The 22,478-nt window shown below is 41.7% G+C and overlaps 1 protein-coding gene across 4 annotated transcripts in view; it reads left to right on the top strand.

The window, feature by feature from the left end:
* Nucleotides 1-22,478, top strand: part of PRR16 (proline rich 16) — a 292,970-nt gene that overhangs the window by 183,379 nt on the left and 87,113 nt on the right. For all 4 annotated transcript variants that reach the window (XM_069964564.1, XM_069964566.1, XM_069964568.1 and 1 more), the window contains exons 2-3: nt 10,144-10,999; nt 14,892-14,979. In XM_069964564.1, coding sequence (XP_069820665.1) covers nt 10,144-10,884 — 741 coding nt within the window. In that variant the 3' untranslated portion in view covers nt 10,885-10,999; nt 14,892-14,979. The remainder of the gene's footprint in view (nt 1-10,143; nt 11,000-14,891; nt 14,980-22,478) is intronic.

Genomic DNA, 22,478 nt, shown 5'->3' with positions numbered 1-22,478 from the left:
ATGAGCAAAGCTTATGTTACCGAGACTGATCAACCTGCAATATTGCTTGCCCTGCCAAATTAAAATGAAATATTATCTACTGAGTGTACTAGAACTGTGACAACACAATAGCCAAATTACCATGAAAAATGGAGCAATGCTTGTATGTCATTACCAGGCAATAACTTTGAAATGAGAAATCTATCAGCCTTGTGAATATTGTAGCATTTGTTTTTTCCAGAAAGAAGAACCATTTCAGATGACATTATTTTCCTGTATAAGGCATCCTTAAGCCGGATTGGATAACATGCAAATGTGTTTAAAATGAGCATTGTTTATGCAAACGGACGAAGAAAGTATTCTAGCCCTTAATGACACCACAGGCTTGTAACAAATACACTTTCATTATTTATTTAGAGTTCTTATTGTGTTCTCAGGATCAGTCACATGACCACCCTGTCTGTGATTTCTTTACTTCCTGTGATGTCACAATCCCTTTCTGTTTCCTGTTTCTGCCAGTGAGGAAACAGCAAGTCATCAGGTGGGTGGGGCCATGCATCCACAAAGATTTAGCCCCACCCAGCCCCAAGGGCAGCTTGATATGGAGAAGACTAGGAGCTGATAGCTATGTTGTGGGTGGCACAGAGGTTAGTCATGTTGTGGGTGGTACAGAGGTTAGCCATGTTGTGGGTGGTACAGAGGTTAGCCATGTTGTGGAGAGGTACAGAGGTTAGCCATGTTGTGGGTGGTACAGAGGTTAGCCATGTTGTGGGTGGTACAGAGGTTAGCCATGTTGTGGGTGGTACAGAGGTTAGCCCTGTTGTGGGTGCTACAGAGGTTAGCCATGTTGCTTTGTAATGTAGGAGTCCTGGGACCAAATGCCACCAATGGTAACAGCTGCATATATGTCCTCTAATGTCTGCATGGATTTTATTACACACTCCAAAACATTGTGCACCCCATTGTGGACAGGGACCAATATGAGTGACTATAATCTTTGTACAGCACTGCAGAATAAGTTAGAGCTCTTTTAATAAAGCTCATGTAAAACACCAGTCTATCTATTTATTGCTATTGCTTAAGCCCCACCCTGCTGAAGCTCCACCTACCTGTAGGCTGACATTTTGTAGTGTGTGGGTATTCCAGAACTGCAACTCCTAACATGAACCAAAGATCCCAGCATTGCAAGGGAACAGCACTAACCACTAAGACAGGCATTTCCCTGTCTATAGGTAGAGAAGGCAGTTCTAGGTTCAGAGAGGTGGGGGCAGAGGAAAAAGCTTGTAGAGTTGTGATGTCACTGCTGACCCCCGTGACCTGGAAGCTCTTTAACCCCTTAAGGTCAAAGCCTATTTTCGTTTTTGCGCTTTTGCTTTTTCCATTTTAAGTTTAAAAGTCCATAGCGCTTGCATTTTTTCACCTAGAGACGTATATGAGCACTTATTTTTTGCAAAACCAATTGTACTTTGCAATGACAGGCATTATTTTTCCATAACATATGCTGCGAAACCGGAAAAAAATCATTTGCGCTGTCAAATTGAAAAAAAAACGAATTTGTTTTGATTTCGGGGAGTTTTGCATTTACGCCGTCCGTCCTATGGTAAAACTGACTTGTTATGCATGTTCCTCAAGTCGTTAGGATTACTATGATATATAACATGTATAACTTATATTGTATCGGATGGCCTGTAAAAAATTCAAACCATTGTTAACAAATATACGTTCCTTAAAATCGCTCCATTCCCAGGCTTATAGTGCTTTTATCCTTTGGTCTATGGGGCTGTGTGAGGTGTCAGTTTTTGCGCCATGATGTGTTCTTTCTATCGGTACCTTGATTGCGCATATACGACTTTTTGATCGTTTTTTATTACATTTTTTCTGGATTTGATGCGACCAAAAATGCGCAATTTTGCACTTTGGAATTTTTTTGCGCTGACGCCGTTTACCGTGCGAGATCAGGAATGTGATTAATAGTTCGGGCGATTACGCGCGCGGCGATACTAAATATGTTTATTTATTTATTTATTTATTAATTTATATTTATAAAATGGGAAAAGGGGGGTGATTTGGACTTTTATTAGGGGAGGGGATTTTTTATTAATAAAAACACTTTTTTACTTTTTTTTTTACTGTAACTAGAAGCCCCCCTGGGGGACTTGTATATAGACAGCACTGATCTCTCATAGAGATCAATGCTGTGTATATACACAGCAAAGATCGATTAGATCGGTCATAGATTACTATGGCCTGCTGCAGGCCATAGCAATCTATTGCCGAGCCGGGATGAGCGTCATTCCGACGCTGAGGCCCGGCACGGGCAGAAGAACGGATCTCCCCCCCGCGATCGCATCGCGGGGGGGAGATCCGTCCCACTAGACACCAGGGACGTGAGGTCTGAAGCCTCTAAGTGCAGCTGTCAGGTTTGACAGCTGCACTTAGAGGCTTAATTAGCCGGCGCGGCAACGGGACCCGCGCCGGCTAATAGAGGCACTGCCCGGCTGCACGTGTCAGCCGGGATCAGCGCCGTTCAGAGCGGGGTCCCGGCGGGACCCCGCTCTGAACACCCCGAGCGGCACCATGACGTATCAGATACGTCATGGGTCGCTAAGGGGTTAAGTAAACAAACACACATACAAAAAGCAGCAATAGAGGATGCCAGGGAACACAGAGGCAAAAACAAGTTGGGGAAAAACTAAGGGAAGGGGGAAGATTACAAAGGATTCTCTATTCCAATAAAAATTGATCTTACAACATCTTTTAAGATGAATTTATTGCCCACTCAAAAGATTTGCTGACAAACAATGGTTCCTCAACTGATGGCTGATTACTGGCCCCGATTATTGAGAATGGACATTTCGACGATTTTATATTTGCCCAATATTTGTCCAATTTAAAAGGTACTCATGAATGCAACAGAGTACAAAACAGTCTGAGCCACTCTGATGTATCTGGAGTCTGAGCCACTGCATCCCAAGATGCATGGCATGAGATGTTAACCAAGTATTAAATAAAAGTTTCTGTCTAACAGATGCCTTGACAGATGCCATCCATTGTACATCCACTGGCCATCTGTCAGCCATAGACTCCAATGTTAAATAAAATATATGTTTATACATTTTTTACTGAATGGTTGTGATAGATGTTTATATTTTTTTACTGAATGGTTGTGATGGATGTTAATTCATTTTTTTACAACTCCAGGGCTGCGTTCACACTACGTATATTTCAGTCAGTATACGTATATTTTTAGGCTCGGTTCACACGTTGTAAGAGTGCGGCTGTATTTGCGGCTGTAATTGTGCGGCGGTATTTTTGGTGGTCCGTGTGTATGCTTGGAAGTATAGGATATGCGGCTGCACAGTGCACACTATGTATGAATCTACGGCCCTATCGTAAACGGACCCGTAAAAAATGAACAAGACCATTGTTTGCGGCTGAATATGCGGCCGTGGATTGACAGGCGGTCCGTACGGAGTACTTCAAAAATAGCCGGCAATGATGCCGAATGCCGATGCCTCTAATAGTTAATATATTAAATTAATCAAACACATTTTCTTTGTAATCAAGACACTTTCGTTGATCAATAATTTATTTCTAACGAATCCATCATTTTGCAATTAAATATACTGTTAAAAAAAATAGATATATAAATAAATGTATATTTATTTCAATGAAAATGTGTTTTTTTAATTAAATATTAATTAGTACAGGAAGCTCTATAAGCCGTTAATTCATATGCCGGCAATAGAGCATTCTGTACTAATCATCACTTTACTTTAATGAAAACATCAAATGTTTCTTCTAATTATGTTATCACAATAGCATTATTAGAAGAAACATTTAGAATTATATGTGCGCTCAGCTGATTGGCTGTTCGGCTGAGCGCACATATAATAAGCCGGTCCGCAGCACAGTGACTTCATTGTGCTGCGGACCAGCGAAGAGGACGCATCGGGGTGAGTATAGAGCTCTCCCCACCCCCTCCCCGGCACTGCACCCCTCCCAGCAAGGAAGGGGGGGTCACTTAACCCCTTCCTTGCTGGGATGGGTGCAGTCTGACATCAGTCTGGCCCCCAGGGGGTTAAGGGGGATGCAATACATCCTCCCTTAACCCCTTGGGGGGCAGACTGTAAGCAGCGATCTGTAAAGATGCTGCATACTGTAAGGAGCACAACACCGCTCACAATGATGGGTGTTGTGCTCCTGTTTGTGTGTTTTTGTGTGTTTCTCCCTTTTTGTTTTTCAGATATCGGTATCCTGGGGATTACGTCGGATTCCGTGGACTACGTCGATGACCAGCGTTTTTTTAATGTTTTTTTTAATAAAATGGTCAATGAGGGGTGTGGGGGTGTTTTTATTTGAATAAAAAAATTTGTAAACTTGTGTCTTGTCTTTATTTCTTTACTTTATAGACTTAGTAGTGGAAGCCGTCTAATAGACGGAATCCATTACTAAGTTGGGGCCTAGTGTTAGCCGGTATAAAATGGCTAACACTAACCCCCCATTATTACCCCAGTACCCAATGCCACCAGGGGTACTGGGAAGAGCCGGGTGCCAGTGGTCCCGGAGCGTCAAAATTGGCGCTCCTGGACCGGGCGGCAGCAGGCTGGTAAGATTTAGGCTGGGGAGGGCCTAAACCAATGGCTCTTCCCACCCTGGTGTTACCAGGCTGCTGTCGCTTGGTTTTTAACCCGGCTGGTTCTAAAAATAGGGGGGACCCTATGCGTTTTTTTTTTTAAATAAATAAATAATTAAAAAAAAACGCATAGGGTCCCCCCTATTTTTATAACCAGCCGGGTTAAAAACCAAGCGATTCATGTAAACTGTGTTCCCTGCTTTCCCAGATGCATCCAGAGGTGTTTGCATCACTTTCTTAACATTTTATTTGTTATTTTTAGTTGAACCAGATTTCCAAGTAAATGACCGTATGTTTTGAGCCGCATGTCTATTTTTTCCCACGGCCGGAGTTTCACCCGCACATTTACAGCCGCATAAAAAATACAGCCGCACAGTTACAGCGTGTGAACCCAGCCTTACAAGTCAGTATATTTCAGTCAGTATTGCAACCAAAACCCGGAGTGGATTAAAAACACAGAAAGGATCTGTCCACACAATGGTGAAACTGAGTGGATGGCTGCCATATAACAGTAAATAACGGCCATTATTTCAATATAACAGCCGTTGTTCTAAAATAACAGGAAATATTTGCCATTAAATGGCGGCCATCCACTCAATTTCAACATTGTGTGAACAGAGCCTTTCTGTGTTTTTAATCCACTTCTGGTTTTGGTTGCAATACTGACTGAAATATACTGACTGAAATATACATATACTGACTGAAATATACGTAGTGTAAATGCAGCCCAAATGTGATAGATGTTTTTACCTCTTTTTACTAGATGGTTGTGATGGATAATCAATTTTATTGGATAAACCTCTATTAGCCTGATGGTAGTAAAACTTTTGGGTGCCTAAGGCAGATGTTTCAGGATTCCCATTTCCTTGATTCCTGATGTTCAGCATCATAGATGTTGAATGGTTATCAAACTGCCAACTTGTGCAATTCTACATACTGTGCTTGGTGGATGGCCAACCACCTCCAAATAGTAGTGCCTGTTGGTTTTTATAGTCCCTTGTCTCTCTGTACTTACTTATACAGCAATACAAGAATACCAGCAAAGGAAATTGACTCATTTCCTCTGCTAATATTCTTGTGTTTTTGATTTTTATTAACCCCTTAACGACAAAGGGCGTATATTTACGCCCTGTTGTCGGTAAGGGCATTCAGAATGGGGCTCTGCAGCGACTCCGCTCTGAACCACCGCGATCCCGGGTGCCACATGTAGCCCGGGACCACGGCTATTAGTGGGCACGGTCCGATCGCCGTGTCTAGTGGCGGAGATCGTCCCCTGGGACGTTGTCTAGTGCCGGCCGGGGTCTCCGCCAAAATGGCGCTGATCCTGGCTCGGCACTTGTTTGTTTTCAGCTGCAGCAGCCGAAAGCAAACGAGTGCCTATCTCATCGATCTATGCTGCATATCTATGCAGCATAGATCTCAATCAGAGATCAGTGCACTTATACTAGAAGTCCCCCAGGGGGGCTTCTAGTATAATTGTAAAAGTAAAAAAAAAGTGATGTTTTCAATCAAAAGCCCCCTCCCCTAATAAAAGTCTGAATCACTCCCCCTTTTCCCATGTAATAAATAAACAAACATAAACAAATAAATAAATAAACATGTTTGCTATCACCATGTGCTTAATCGCCCAAACTATTAATTTATCACATTCCTGACCTCGCACGGTAAACCGTGTAAGGGCAAAAAAATCACAAGCGCAAGTGCAAAATTATGCATTTTTGGTTGCATCAAATCCAGAAAAATTGTAATAAAAAGCGATCAAAAAGTCGCATATGCGCAATCAAGGTACCGATAGAAAGAACACATCATGACACAAATGACACCTCACACAGCCTCATAGATCAAAGGATAAAAGCGCTGTAAGCATGGGAATGGAGCGATCTTAAGGAACATATATTTGTTAACAATGGTTTGAATTTTTTACAGGCCATCACATGATATAAAAGTTATACATGTTACCTATCGTTTTAATCGTAACAACTTGTGGAACATATATGACAAGTCATTCTTACCCCAGGGCAAATGGCGTAAAAACAAATACCCCTCAAATAAACAAAATGCGTTTGTTTGTTTTTTTCAATTTCACCATACGTTTACTTTTTTTCTGGTTTTTCAGTGTACTTTATGAAAAAATTTAGCCTGCCATTGCAAAGTACAATTGGTGGCGCAAAAAATAAGGGCTCATGTGGGTTTCTAGGTGGAAAGTGCAAGTGCTATGGCCTTTTAAGCACAAGGAGGAAATAACTAAAATGCAAAAATCTAAATTGGCTCTGTCCTTAAGGGGTTAAAGATGATGCTATTTCATAACCATAATGATAAGCTATCTATCTATCTATCTATCTATCTATCTATCGCAAGCCATACATCTACCATTTTATGTGTCATGGATATTTCTCGTACTACATTATACATTATTAAGCTATAGATTTAAGTCAATGAATATAAAAGAACGTCTAGACTCCATAAGTATTGTAGACATAAGAAACTTGTTACAGTATTGAGCAAATAGTGAGAAAAATGTCAGATGATGTTACATAAAGGAATGTTTAATTTTCTTCATTATTTAATATAAAATACAAGAGACAGACACTTCAGAACTTTACACAAGGATTCTGGAAGATTGCATGTATCGGATGTATGGAGACAATTTTTATAGAACTGCCGAGCTACATGTTGAGCTTATATGTCAGCAAATAAAAAAGGTCAAACATTTCCATTTACTGAAGCCCTGAAATTAGATTACAGTTTACAGGTTTTACATTAATTTCAGATAGACCACTTATTTACAACAGCATGCAATTGTAGACAGAGAAAAAAAAGCCACCCCCCCCCCAAAAAAAAAAAAAAAAAAAAAAAAAAAAAAAAAACGGGAAGAAGAGGCTCTGATGTTAGAATTCTAAGAGCCATTGGTTAATGACTTAATGTCTCCATATATATATATATATTTGTACAGCTACATCTATCAACTGTTTATTTCTCTAAAAGTAAGGTTATAATTTACCAGTTCTGTTATAAACACAAAAGATTATACCAATTTATGGCAATGGTAGTTTATGCTAGTCCTAAAAGCCATGTTTATTGCATCCATATGACCTTGAGATGTAATAAGTAAGCTTAACCCATATATTATGTCAATGCTAAAGCCCATGATTATACCAGCAGTGTGTATATACACTTTAAGTCCTATGCTATTGTGATGTTAATTTCCGCGATCCCAGATTTTACTGCCTCATTTGCTCATTATTGTTCTTTGATGACATACAATTTGTGGGTCATTGCCTCCCTGTTTAGACAATTATTACTCACCATAAATGTGATATAGGGGAGCTAATAACCTTTGCTTTATGTGAAACCATTATGGCTTATTTCAAATCTTTCGAATTTTACAACAAATCCAGATCTCCAGTGTGAGGACCATGACAATATAACACTCCATATTTCCACTTATTGGCTTTCTATATGCCTTGAAAAAAAGTGGGATATTAAAGAGGCAGAATTTTTAATAGAGTGTTCTCATGCACATAATGTCCATAATAATCATAGCTCCTTTGGAAAGTTTTTACATGAGCTTGACATTTTTAGGGTGTTTGATGATGGTTTGGTAATAGTAAGATCACCGGAGTCCAAGAGCAGGGACCCCCCCACACACACATACACACAATCTTGAGAAAGGGGTGGGGGTGGCAAGTTTTGTTCTGGAATGGAGAGTCCATTACTTGTCTGAGAGGTTGCCAGAGTTATTTCTAGGCTATCTCTGGTGGTGCACATTCCAAAAAATAATTCAGGTCCCTATTCTCAGACCTCTGCTCCCCCCATGATTTATGAAAGGGGACAAGTGTTATGACTTGGAATGCCCCATTATTATCACGGGCCTTAGGTTGAAGGCAATATCCAGCATTGTTAGTGGTCTAGGCCTTTTGCATTTTCAACTTATGGCATGTGTTCCTTAATATCATCCCTCTTTCTAGGGGGTATTTTAATACACTGTATGTAAGTAGACAGCATACGGCTTAGGAAGCCTTAGAAGCATTGATATAAGGTTAATATAGGTTACATTTTCTTGGTTTAGGGAGTTAGCACGTAATATATCCCTGGCATGTCCCTGACACTTAAAGGAGAAGTCAGATGAAATTTTTTATAAAACAGTTCTTCCCCACATATAAAGTTATATAACATGTAAATATACACTAATTACTGATTCTGCAGCCTTACCCCACTTTTCTGTGTCGCTCTCACCACCGGAAGTGCTGTAGTTCAGGGTTTTATGGTGATGTCACGACCCACTGTGATCCCCAGGCACCAGTTGGGTCGTAATGTCACGATCCAGGGCGTTCCTCATTGCGGCCGGCAGCTCCCCCCCTCCCTTATCTTAGGAATGCCCCTAAACACTCCGAGCACAGCTCCTGGCACGCCCCCCCTGCATCCTCAAAGCAGGGCTCCCGGTATGCCTGACCGCAGGGCTCCCAGCACAAACCCTCAATCATCCGGCCATCAGTTATGTCTAGTTTTCTGATACATATACCAACATCTATGGTGCTCCTATGTGTTACCTTTCAAGTATTCAAAAAAAATTCCACAAAAATCATAAGCTGACCCTGCATGTATTTATAAGGAGCAACATAGAACTATTGTAGAATTTAGTGTTCCTTAGGCTTGACTCAAAAAGACATATGAGTTTAAGATTTCTTTTTCATTTTAAAATTTTTGAGAGCATGGCCCACATGGACAAGACCCGAATAAATACACTGCAATTATTTACTCATCTATACCGATTAACTATGGTGGAAAAGGGGGATTTATCATATTATGCATAAAAGAAAATACAAAAGATACAGAAGATACAAAAGTTGCATATTTTTTTCTCAAAGGCATGTGTTAGTACTGTGCTGGCCACTTGCTATACAGTAGCTTATTTGGAGGGGGCAGGCATCCTGCAGCCTGGCAGATATATTGGAATTCATGCCAGAAGCTGCTATAAATTGTAGCCAAAATCTGCTCCGGCTCAATGTGTTTTTAACGATCAGCCACAGATGTGATTCATCTATTATGTCCCTCTTAATATATTTGTAGCAACTTAGTGTCACATTTTAACTAAACACTGGTATGTAATATGTCAGTGTTTATTAAATCTGCTCCTATATGTGTTACAATGCAATATCTACTCAATTCTTCCTGCTTTTGCCCTTTTTCTAAGCATTGTGACACACTGCCCAGATTATTAGCTGACATTTCTCATTCATGAGCTACACAATGTGAATTCAAATAAAACCATTCCACCTTTTGAATGGATCTCTTTATAAAGATTCCAGCATATGTCATGCACATGTTCATATTTTCACATTGCCATTTTTCCTTGCTTAAATTTCTGTATAAGTAAACTTACAGAAAGGAAACATGTAAAAGTGTCAGTACTCATAGATAATCATGTAAAAAGCAGAAAATTATTATTTTCTCTATGTTTATATGAAAAAAATACTGAATTTATTATAGCTATTCTTAAATAGTGATTGATTATTTATTTCTTTCAGGTGGTGGACCAAATTGACACTTTAACTTCAGATTTACAGCTGGAAGATGAGATGACAGACAGCTCAAAAACTGACACTTTGAACAGCAGTTCCAGCAGTACAACAGCTTCTAGCTTAGACAAGGTTAAAGTTCGAGCCAATGCACCTTTAATAAGTCCACCTGCACATCCATCAGCCGTCCTGACAGTACTCAGGAAGCCAAATCCGCCACCTCCTCCTCCGCGGTTAACACCCGTAAAGTTTGAAGAAACCCAAAGGTTAATTAACTCAGCCAACAGTGGAAAGAATAATGGAGTGTTGCTTCGAAATGGTGGTTTGCCTGGAGGACCTGTCAAACTTCCTAATGGTGACAGATGTACAATTCATAACATCAAAATGGATAAAACTACTGGACAGCTGATGACACAGAGACCAGAAAAAGACCAGGCTTCAACAAGAGAACGTGTACGTTTTAGTGAAGATGTCCTTTATCATGGTTACTGTCCGGACTGTGATGTTCGATCGGAAATTAAAAACAGAGATGTACATCACCATGGAGAGTCTGTCCAGCTGGCTAGAAAATTTCCTCATCATTGTCCTTTATCACCTCCACCGATACCATCTTTTCCTGTTGAAAATGGTGGTCTAGGAATTTCCAATAGTGGTTGTCACCCTCCTTTAAAACCTGGAAATCAGCCGCCTCCAACCACACCGAAGCCTCAAAAAACTATACTGAGGAAATCAACCACTACAACTGTGTGATATTATTTTTACATTTAGATTTTTATTATATTAAATATTTAATAATGAGCACTTTAAAGCAATAAAAGACCCGATACAACCCTTCTGTCTCCAGAAGTGTCAGATCAATCACTCGGTAAGTCTAACAATTGTTATAAAATCTGTGTTGCAGTTGAGGTTTAAAACCAAGGCTCTAGTGGTGGACATATCACTTGTGCAGCCTATTCAGCTGTAGAGGGGCCCAGGCCAATAGAGGGGCCCGCAAGGCTCAGACTCTAAAGTGTCAGCTTAGCATGGCACGTCTGTAGTGGGCCCCCCAGGTGGTATCAACACTCGGGAAGTGTGGGCCCCATGCTCCCACTAAATGACTGGATGCTGTGCCCGGCCGAGGGTGCTGTTGACAGATCCCCCTCCTGTACTCCACTGTCTGGCATACCTTGCGTGAGGAAGAGGGGAGAGAAGGAATGTGGTGACAGGGGCTGGAGAGATCCTGTAGGGTTATGGCTGCCAGGGGTGGGACTATGAAGAGGAGCAACAGCAGCAGCTCTGACAGTAAGTGATTATTTTCAGTGCATCTGTCAGGCTGCTGGAAGTTGTAAGATAGAAGGTGGACTGTGGAAGAGAAAGCAGAGAGACCCTCACCATCTGATGCTGATGTGTTAGGACTCGGGCCATGCGTTCAGCTCTGCATCAATAACAGCCAGAATGCTTCCTATGTTTTTGTCATACTCTACTCTGCTGCTCCTTGTTGTAGCTGTGGCAAGTATTCTCTCCCTGGCTGCTCACATAGGTGTTGTGTGTGTTTGCTGATTGGTGATTGACAGCTGACACACTAGTCAGCTGTCGGTATCTGGGCAGGACCTGGAGCCTGCTGGGACAGCTGGGGCGGGTTTCAGTTCTAGGGCTGCACCTGTCTGTTGTCATCCCAGACCCCTCTACCTGACATGATGTTTGTTTATGCCTTTTTTTTTTTGCAAATAACTGTGCCCCCTGGAGGGCCCCCTAGAGCATGGTTGTTTTCCTCTTTCATCTACCCCCTAAGCAGACACATTAAGTACATGTCCCCCACCTGTGCAGCCACATACAGTACATGTATCCCACATGTGCAGCCACACGCAGTACATGTACCCCACCTGTGCCCCCTTGCAGCATGGTTGTTTTTTTTTTTTTCTTTTATCTCCCCCCTAAGCAGCCACATACAGTACATGTATCCCCTCTGTGCCCCCTCCCCCCTGCATCATGGTTGTTTTTTTCTTCCATCTTCCCACCTGTGCAGCCACATACAGTACATGTATCCCACCTGTGACCCAATAGTGATTAAGGGCCAATTTGTTCTATCCCCTATTAGTGCTCTTCTGGGGTCACTTCCACACTCTGAGCTATATATTTTCATCCCCCAGCATGTGCCCCCTGCAGTACATGTATCCCACCTGTGCAACCACATACAGTACATGTATCCCACCTGTGACCCAATAGTGATTAAGGGCCAATTTGTTCTATCCCCTATTAGTGCTGTTCTGGGGTCACTTACACACTCTGAGCTATATATTCTCATCCCCCACAAAGCATCCAGTATACAATGCACATAGGTCCATCCAAGTATAACAGCTGCAAACACTACAACTCTCAGCATTTACTGCAGTCTGCAGCCCTCAGGATATGCTGGGATTTAAAGTACAAATGAATAGACACCTCACTGGGTTGTCCCCTCTAAAACTACAACTCCCAGCATTCTCTAAGAGTTTCATAAGTCTAAGGCATTCTGAGAGTTGTAGTTATTGTTATTCCGGGAGTTGTTGTCATAGATCAGTCCAAGATGTCGCTTCTGACAGGTTCTTTATTTGGGTGCCCCTCATGATCAGTTCTATTGGTTGGCCACAGGTACCCCAGTCCTACAATGTTGCCTGCACAGACTACAGTACAGTCCTTTAGTGGGCCCTGGCATCTATGCTGCATTGTAGGGCCCACCTGAGAAACCAGGATACATGTAACGGACACCTGGACGTATATTTTTTAAGGGAGGAAAATGGAGAAATAAATAGGTTATGGGGGCCCAAACACATTTTTTGCACAGGGGCCATCTGCAGTCTGTGTCCGCACCTGTAAGGCTCCTTTTACACACACACATATTCTGTCCTCAATTGCTGATAAATTGCTGATTGGGGACCCATTGATTTCTATAGTCCCATACACACATCTGTAGCTGTTATGGATCTGTGTTGGGGCCATTATCTGTGCCTCAAAAAAACAGCCAAGCCATTGTATGGTCCGTAGTTGCATCACACATCACCCATTTAAACAGTGCGTCTGTGCACATGCGGACAGGTAGGTTTTGACATCTGCAATCTGTATATGTGGATCCGCATTTACAAACATAATTATGGATGTGTGAGTTGGGCCTAAAAATGATACAAACCATGAAATCCAAAGTAGTTTGAATAAATTCTATATTGCTTACTTTATGGAACAGGGTTATTCAGTCCATCAGTATGCCTTTAAGACATCACTGACAGAATGTAATTTCAAGAAACCCAAAATGATTGGATTATTATATTAATCTACTTTAAACAACCATCAAGCATAAATACAGCTTGCCCTATATAGATTGGTTACCACTAATTCACAAAGATATTAGTCGCAACATATATAGTTACATGGGGAAGATTTATTTAAAACTGATGTCTCTTATGCCAGCCCAAGAATTATTGTACTGAAGACAATCATGCCAAGCATGCCAAGGGGTTATCCAATGGAATGTAAGAATATTAATAAAGCTCTGGAGTGAAACACATCCTTATTCCAACACTATCCATATTAAACCAGCTGTGCTCTGTTACTTTAGCCTATTTCTTTACCTTTCTGAAGCTTTGGTCTCTTCCCTAACAATTGGTTGGCACCAGTGAAACCATATTACCAGAAATATATTCTGTATATTCTATATTCCACCAGAAAAGTGTGTGTGTGTGTGTGTGTGTGTATATATATATATATATATATATATATATATAAAAAAATATGTATTGCTTGTTAAGTTTGCTTATTATTAAGAACTAGGAAAAATTACATTGCCCTTTCACAGGGTTCTTTTACAATGACAATTTATTTTCTGACACCCTTTCAACACATATGTATGTCAAAGTGTTCTTAGAATGAATATTTCTTGCAAAACTATTAATTACAGTCAGCCTTTATTAGAAATGTTAGTCCTAGTTTGGTAATGGTTAGTGCTGTAGGAGTCTTAAACTAAATTATAAAGTAAAACGGCCGTCATTTGTGAAATAACGGCTATTATTTGCGCAAATGCGGCCGTTGTTATTAAATACGGCCGTGTTTTAAACGTAGTGTGAGCATAGCCTTATTCTAGATTCACACTACGTTTTTCCTCTACGTTTTTGAAAAGAAAAGATTAAGTTCGTCATTTTGCTGTCTGGCCACCCGTCAGTACAATGACGGCTATTAGTACATTATTCTGGTTCAGGTGGACTAATTGCCCTTTGGGTGTGTCTTTAATTGAAAAGTCCATTGAATGTAATAGTAAAATGAAGGAAAAAAGTAAAAAAAAAAAATAACGTCCGCTGTCTGCAAAAGACGTCCGAAAAAATTGTCGTAAAAACATTATTTTGATGTCCGCGCAGACAATATCTGTCATTGTATACATTGTGTGCATTGAATGTCCGTCATTCCATTGACTTCAATGCATTGCATTGAAGTAAATTACATCGCAGCAATAACAGACGTCTTTTTAAATAGAAAAGATGTCTGCCTTTACGCTCTCTTTTTTTATTTTTTACGTTTTATGAAAATAGTTTTATGGTATACGGTAGAGAGAATAATATGTTTCTTTTTTTCATATCTTTAGATGAGTTCCTAATTTATTTGCTTTTATCTTTGTAAATAATACTATTAGTTTGTTTCTACAGGATGTATTATTAAGTGTAGTGGTTCTTTTGTTGCAATCTGTGTAATAAACTTACAATATACATGCATTCTATTTGTTTGTTACCTTTTAATATTTACTTACCTTTTAGAGAGCATACTGTACCGGAACCTACATTATTGGATCCAAGAGAGTACTACGTGTGGCTATATGGGCTCTGTACTGAATACGACTGTATGGTGAGCAAATAAGTTTTAACACATTTTTAGGATTTAAATAATTATTTTGAAAAAAAAAATAATGTTTTGAAAAAGAGTGAGGATAAATATTTTGTTTAGTGTAGCATGTTGTTGAACCTGTTCCTTATTGTGTACCTTTCAGTGCCTAGGTTTTCACTACATTTTGCATCCTGTAAAAAGGTCCTGTTTTTTTTTTGTCGGGCCAATTTACTATTAAAGAGGTATACCACTTAGGTAAAATACATGTTGAATCACCTGCCCTCCTAGAGACTAACAATTCCTTCCATACTTGTTATTACCTTTTCAGTCTCCTTCACCCAGTTCTGAGCCTGCTGCTTTATGCTGGAGAGACAGATAACTGTGTGGGAGCTGTTTACTCTGTCTCCTCCTCTTCAGACCTCCCTTCCAGGACTACTCACGTTAACACATGTAATTAGTGTCTCTGCCAGCTGTATCTGCTCTCTGTAACACAGGGAGGTTTAATTACAGTGAGGTCATCAGCAACCTAACTCCAGATTAACCCCCTGGGCATTACAGAGTACTGAATCAGCTGACCAGGGAGCTGTTTACATCAGTCATCTTGAAAGGAAGGGGGGATGAGTTCACACATAGTTTCTTTGGCAAAACAGCAGCCTCAGAACACAGTGAAACTCCAATGTGTGATCACAGCCTAGATGATCTGCAACAGCTTTGGTGGATGCATTCTGGAACTTTTAGCATTATGTACAACTGCTCAACCAGGAAGCACAGCCAGAAAATATCGAACAGAGACCTCCAAAACATATGGATTTTTGGTAGTTTTAAAACTGGTTATATGCTACATGCTATATGCTTCTGCAGCAGGTTTATTCTTTTTACCTCTACCTGAAATTCCCCTTTAAATCTCTATTTACGAAGTTTTGGCCGACACTACTTTACAGACATAACCAGCACCAAACTTTTCATGTTAGTAGAGCGACTTTGCAAAAAGCTGTGTACGTGACCAGCAATGCTAGGACACTGTGAGTCACTTATACTATCACTTCTGTGGCATCACATTCACACAGCATAAAGTGCCACAGGGACTGCTATCAACAGAAGTTCTTATTACTTGCAGTATTTTCCTACTACTTAGGCTGTGTTCACTCATGGAATTTTTGTTGAGTTTTTCATACAGGTTTTCCATAGTTTCAGCTACGGTAAAATTGTGCTACTTTATCATGATTTGTATAATTGTGCTAAAATAGCACCATTTATGTAGCAACTTCACTCATATTGCAACAATATTGCTGCCAAAACACCATGTGTGAACATAGCCTAAGAAACATAGAAGGCAGGAGTAAATGACCATCTGGTCCATCTACTCTGCTCTTATATTACAATGTCCAGCAGAGAAGATCCATGATGGTTTAGTCAAGCTTCACCACATCAAAGTGTTGAGTTAGAATAAGGCTGTTTAATGACCACCATAAAAGTCATATAAGGGATCAGTAAAGTGTTAGGTCTAAAGCACACATCGGCAGAATTCCATCCATGCATGGGCAGTGTTCTGCGGGCTGGACCCGGGAGCTCCAAGCATAATGATTTATTATGATGTCGGGAGGTCCGATACAGTTTGAGGCTATGTTCACACTACGTATGAGACCGGCCGTTCCGTGACCCCGGCCGGGTCACGTAACGGCCGGTCTCTGGCCGGATCACTTAAGTACCGGCCGGACAGATGCAAAGCTCTGATGCGGAGCCGCTCGCTTCACTGTGTGAACTGACATGTCAGTTTTTTCCGGCGGCGTATGGGATCCCGGCCGGAGCGTATACGATGTGTGTATGCTCCGGACGGGATCCCATTGCAAATAAGGCATTGTTCCACACCGCAAAACTACGGCCGTAGTTCTGTGGCGATAACTACAGCCGTAGTTTTACGTTGTGTGAACATAGTCTGAAAGTTCATGCTAGTGTCAGAGAGACATGATAAAAACAGTGCTGAGACTAATTATAGGAGATGGGATCTTTTAAAGACTTAGCACTGAGACTCCAACTAGTCAACACATTTGATGTGTGTGCATGACAATTCTAATGTTTTGCTAATGACAGTACAGTCTATGGAGCCCAGCTGCAATCTGGGCCATATAATTGCATGCATTATTTTTTTATGGTCATACTGATTGCAGGAAACATGCTTTATACAATATAGTGGAAACTGTCACCTGTAATCAGCTGTACATCGCACAAAGTCTGGGAGTGATACTATGAGTGAGGGTCTCTGCATTAAGACCCTGACTAATCTAAAACTCTGACATGTCACATATTAATTTAAAGGAAACCAATCAGGAGTATTTTGAATATTACACTGTTGGCAGCTCCTAGTAGAGCTGCTAAAGCATGCCCTTACCATAGTCTGTGTGCCATCTTTGGTATATCCAAGGGAACATTCTTTTATTTAGGCGCACAGTGTAGGCGGAAATCTCTGACTAGTTCAGCAGGGGGACCGGGAAAAGCCACAAGAGGACCCTGGGGGAGTGAAGAGAAGTAAGAATAGGTTCCTATTAATATGTTCTAGATAATGGCAGCAATATTTAAAAAATGTAAAGGCCCTTTAGATAAACCTCTTCTCTCCCATCCAGCTCTCATACTGAGGCTCCTTTTCCTGCTGGACACACTTAGTGCAGGCAGTGTAACATCCTGTTGTGAGCACTGGGATTCGCCATTGTTGGCTAAAGCTGATCACTTTCAGGTCACATGCCTTATGCAGCTACAAGGGAGAGTGGGCAGCTGGCAGCTATCTACTGTGCAACTGGAAAGGAGCGACTGTCAGAGCATCTAGAGCAGAAAGCCCTTGAATACCATAGTGGGGGATGAAGCAGAATCTGAATGGTTTGTGTGGCTATGAGCCCCTCCAAAAGTTCTGGGTGGACACCCAGACCAATGCTACTATCTGCATCTTCCTGTCACCTGGGGATTTATTTACTGTGTGGAGGTAATACCCTGGGTGACAGACAGGAAGATAGCTGTGCTGAGCCTGCGAGCTGCTGCAGAAGCAGCTGTCAACAAAGAGTGCAGGGGAAGGGGACAGGGAAGGGAAGGGCACCATGATTTTATAGTAGTTTAGTGAAAGAATTGTCACTGCTGCCCTGCAAGGGGCCGTTATTTAATCACCATAGTAGTGTAAAAGGCCTGCAGCCTGCTGCCCCTTTATATGCTATGGAGGCCTATCTCTGGCTCAGGGCACACCAAGAGGGAGGACCCACCAGGGAATTCCTCAGCTCCCTTGTGCATCAGTACTGCCAACTTACATTTTGGGTAAAAACTGTCAGGAATGTGCAGTAAGGCTGGTGTGAACTGGGCCTGTTTTTACCTGTTTTGTCTGACACACCCGCTTTCCTTTGAGCCTCTTGGCAATGCAGGAGTTACACTGCTCACTGCTAGCCTTGATAGCTGCAGCTGAGCAGTGTTTTCTAATTGACAGATGCTCCTGCCTACCCGGTACCTTGAGGATCAGAGCGCCCGTCCAATGGGGATCCGGACCGGGCTCTAGATTCTCATAAATGAAAGCAGAGACAATTATTCCTTGCTGGCTATTAGTGTATACTAGCCCCAGCTCCCCTTATCCCAGCGTTCCCTGCCCTAGCCTCCCTTGCTGTTTTTCTGCCTGTTACCTGACCTCCTGCCTGACCACCAACTATCCGTTCTGTTTCTGATTTTGTACCTCGCTGCCTGTTGTTGCTGAACTGGCTTGCTTACTTCTCTTTATTTTTTTTGTTTGTCTGTCTGCGTTTTGTGTTGTACATATACAGAGTAGGGACTGACTCTGTGGTTGTCTGTGGCCGTTTAGGGCCGTCCATGACTAGTAGGCAGGGACAGTGGGTGGGTATAGCTTCAGAGTCCACTGTCTTGTACTGTCTCCTGCCTCTCAGCTTTCTGACAAAAACAGTGTAAATACGGATTTCTCTACAGACACAAGGTATTACATCTTACCAAAAAGACATGTTGTGTACATGTTAAGGCTGGATTCACATTACGTATATTTCAGTCAGTATTGTGGTCCTCATATTGCAACCAAAACCAGGAGTGGATTAAAAACACAGAAAGGATCAGTTCAAACACTGTTGAAATTGAGTGGATGGCCGCCATTTAATGGCAAATATTTGCTGTTATTTTAAAACAACGGCTGTTGTATTGAAATAATGGCAGTTATTTACTGTTATATGGCGGCCATCCACTCAATTTCAACATTTTGTGGACAGAGCCTTTCTGTGTTTTTAATCCACTCCTGGTTTTGGTTGCAATTTGAGGACCACAATACTGACTGAAATATACGTAGTGTGAACCCAGCCCAGAGGTGTGCATATACAGAGTGTATATCCCCTTAGAGACTGGTCTATTTTAGATCTGAGTGTCTAAGCAATTTTCATAGTTTTCCATAATGTGTCTGACAATAGCATATAATACAGTCAGATATCTAGAGGTGGGAGTGCAGTAAGACACCCTCAGTCTGGAACATATACAGTACTTGGTAATGCTGATCTACATACAAATACAGAACAGCAATGGCACACCTGTTCTGGGAAATTCAAATCACTATTACGATCTACACACCTTTTGGCCCCTTAAAGAAACAATGTTAGGTTGCAAGTGATACCTCTGCCTCCCTTATAGCAGTTCCCCTGGCAACAGATAATTGTAGCAGCACGTACCGTTACATTTGAGATATAGCTGTGAAAGACCATATGAATGTTCAATGTTTTATTCCCACTTTTATGTTTTCTAAATGGGTATTATCATTTTAGCACTTTGATCATCTAAGTTCACGGTACAGAGACAGATGCAGAAACATTTTTAAACTCAGAGAAAGTATTTTGCCATCATAAAGGGACATTCATTGTCAAGTGCTATTTCGGTCTGTAAAGGAAATTCTTCTATTGTCAACAAAAGCAGAGAAAATAAATGGAGAATGTTGAACATCGAAATAGATTTTTACAGAAACCAGATTAAATACACAGTGGATTTTAGAAGAAAATGTTGCATGGTGTTGCATGGAATAGGTTGCATGGTGCACTTTGTTGAGGCATTGAGCTGTTGTGGAAAATGTATGTCTGTGTTTTAAATGGTTTAATTGGACTATGATATTTCCTAAGGGATTATCATGTTATTGGGGGATTTAAGGGGGAACAATACTTGATTTAAAAAAAAATCTAAATACTTATGGTGGGCAAATATTTTCATGGGGATTTTTCTTGGAGGGACATGTGCCTAGTAACTGACTGCTGGCTGATGTTTCAGTCCTTAAAGTCACTCTATACCCACAACCTGTCCACCCCAAACTGCTTCAACCATCAGATAGCTGCTTTTAATCCAAGATCTGTCCAGGGGTTCGCTCTGCGGTTGATGCAGTTATTATCCTGAAGAACAACTTTTAAACTTGCAGCCCTGTGTCAAAATGGCGTGGTCTACAGTACCCATTCCCTAGGATTTCAGCACCTCTCTGTCCCTCCTCCCTGCCATATTCACCATTAAGAACGCCCCAGGCAGATATTCTCCTAGTCATCACCTGTTTGAACACTGTACATGTGCTGGATCATTAAGGCACCTGTGCAGTGTTCAAACAGGTGATGAATAGAGATGATCTAACATCGGGAATTTTCAGGTTCAATCGAACTCGAACTTTCGGCTTTTGATTCCCGCTGCCTTCCCGTTCCATGGGGAAGGTGGAGACAGCTTGAGTACCACCCAGAAAACAGGGATACAGCCTTCAGTAGGTAATACACCTTCCCCAACAGGAAGGCAGCGGGAATAAAAAAGCTAAAGGTTTGAGTTCCAACTAACTTAAAAATTCCCGATGTTCCATCATCTCTAGTGATGAATAGGAAAAATCCTGCCTGGGGCATTCCTAATGGTGAAAAGGGTGGGGAGGTCGGATGTAGTGGTGTCGTAATTCTAGGGAACAGACACTCTAGGCCACGCAAATTTTACACAGCTCTGCAAGTTTAAAAGTTGTTTTTAGGTCAATAACTGTATCACCTGCCAAACAGACCCAGGACAGATCTTGAATTAAAAGCAGCAATCAAAAGATACTAGCAGTTAGGAGGGAGCATATTGTGGGTACAGAGTCGCTATAACATCAGGCATGGGGGTGGTGAAATCTAGTCCTATCTAGACTTGGTTTGATAAAAGTCATCCTCTCCACACTGGGGCAAGTCAATTTCTTTCTCCTGGGTTTCTCAATGGCCCCTGTTGCATTAAACACCCTCTCAGATGCCACACTGCTGGCTGGGCAGGATAGCATGGTCACAGCAAACTCAGCCAGATGCGGACAGATATTGACCTTTTCTGCCCAGAACTGCAGCGGGCCTGAAATATGTAGGGGTGGATGGATGGACCGGTTTTACCCCTATAGGACCCAAGAGTACTAACCTTTCTAATCTGTTTTTTACTTATTTTCCAGAGATTTGAGACTCATATAGGAAGAAATCGACTTCTATAATTGAGCACTCCGTTTAAGGCCATTGAAGAAGGCAGCAAGGCATAGTAGGTGACACATCCATGGGCTCACTCCGCCTCCCTAATTAGGTTGTAGGCATAAAGTGACCTGGTGTGAGCTGTAGTCTGGTAACAGTTCAACTGCTGGGCCACCATCTTTAACAGCTTTCAGGAACGACTCAAATATCCAGGGCTGGTGGGTGTGCTTGACACTGGATGTTGCAGGATTTCACCATTCAAAAGGGAAGAACACAGGGACATGGTAGTGGCCATCTTAACAGGCATGGATGAAGGTTGCAGATCCCAGTAAGACCCAGTGATCAGGTGAATACTAGCCAGGCTGGTATTGTGGTATCAAAGTTCCAGCTCCATGGCAGTCAGTTGTCGATCCCGAACCCAGCAATCAGAAGTGTCCACATAAACCAATGCCAAAATCAATCCGTGCCAAGGACAGGATGGTTCTTCTGCCCTGTCTCCTGACGCATCTCAGACTTAAGTCAGCTTTGGAGCACCATTAGCAAGAGAGCTTCTGTCACTGCCCCCAGAGTCTCAGCCGCTGTGCTCTGAAGATCTTTTGGAGGAATGTTAAGATAGTCAGCGATTGGAAGGCATTGTTGAATCTCTAGAGGTTTCTAGGCCACAAAGCAGCCAGAGGAGGAAGCGAAGGATAGCCTATGAGAAAATTGTGGGCTCATACCATCTCCCGAGCTTAGGGAAGCATAACTTTCTTCCTGACTAAGCTGACTTAAGTCCGAGACACGTCAGGAGACACGGCAAAAGAACCATCCTGTCCTTGGCACGAATGGTTTTGGCATTGGTTTATGTGGACACTTCTGATTGCTGGGTTCGGGATCGACAACTGACTGCCATGGAGCTGGAACTTTGATACCACAATACCAGCCTGGCTAGTGTTCACCTGTTCACTGGGTCTTACTGGGATCTACAACCTTCATCCATGCCTGTTAAGATGGCCACTACCATGACCCTGTGTTCTTCCCTTTTAAGTGGTGAAATCCTGCAACATCCAGTGTCAAGCACACTCACCA

The sequence above is a fragment of the Dendropsophus ebraccatus genome, chromosome 3 (genome assembly GCF_027789765.1).
Source record: "Dendropsophus ebraccatus isolate aDenEbr1 chromosome 3, aDenEbr1.pat, whole genome shotgun sequence".
NCBI classification, from domain to species: domain Eukaryota; kingdom Metazoa; phylum Chordata; class Amphibia; order Anura; family Hylidae; genus Dendropsophus; species Dendropsophus ebraccatus.
The sequence above is the reverse complement of the archived record's forward strand: the minus strand, read 5'-3'. Positions and strand labels throughout refer to the sequence as shown.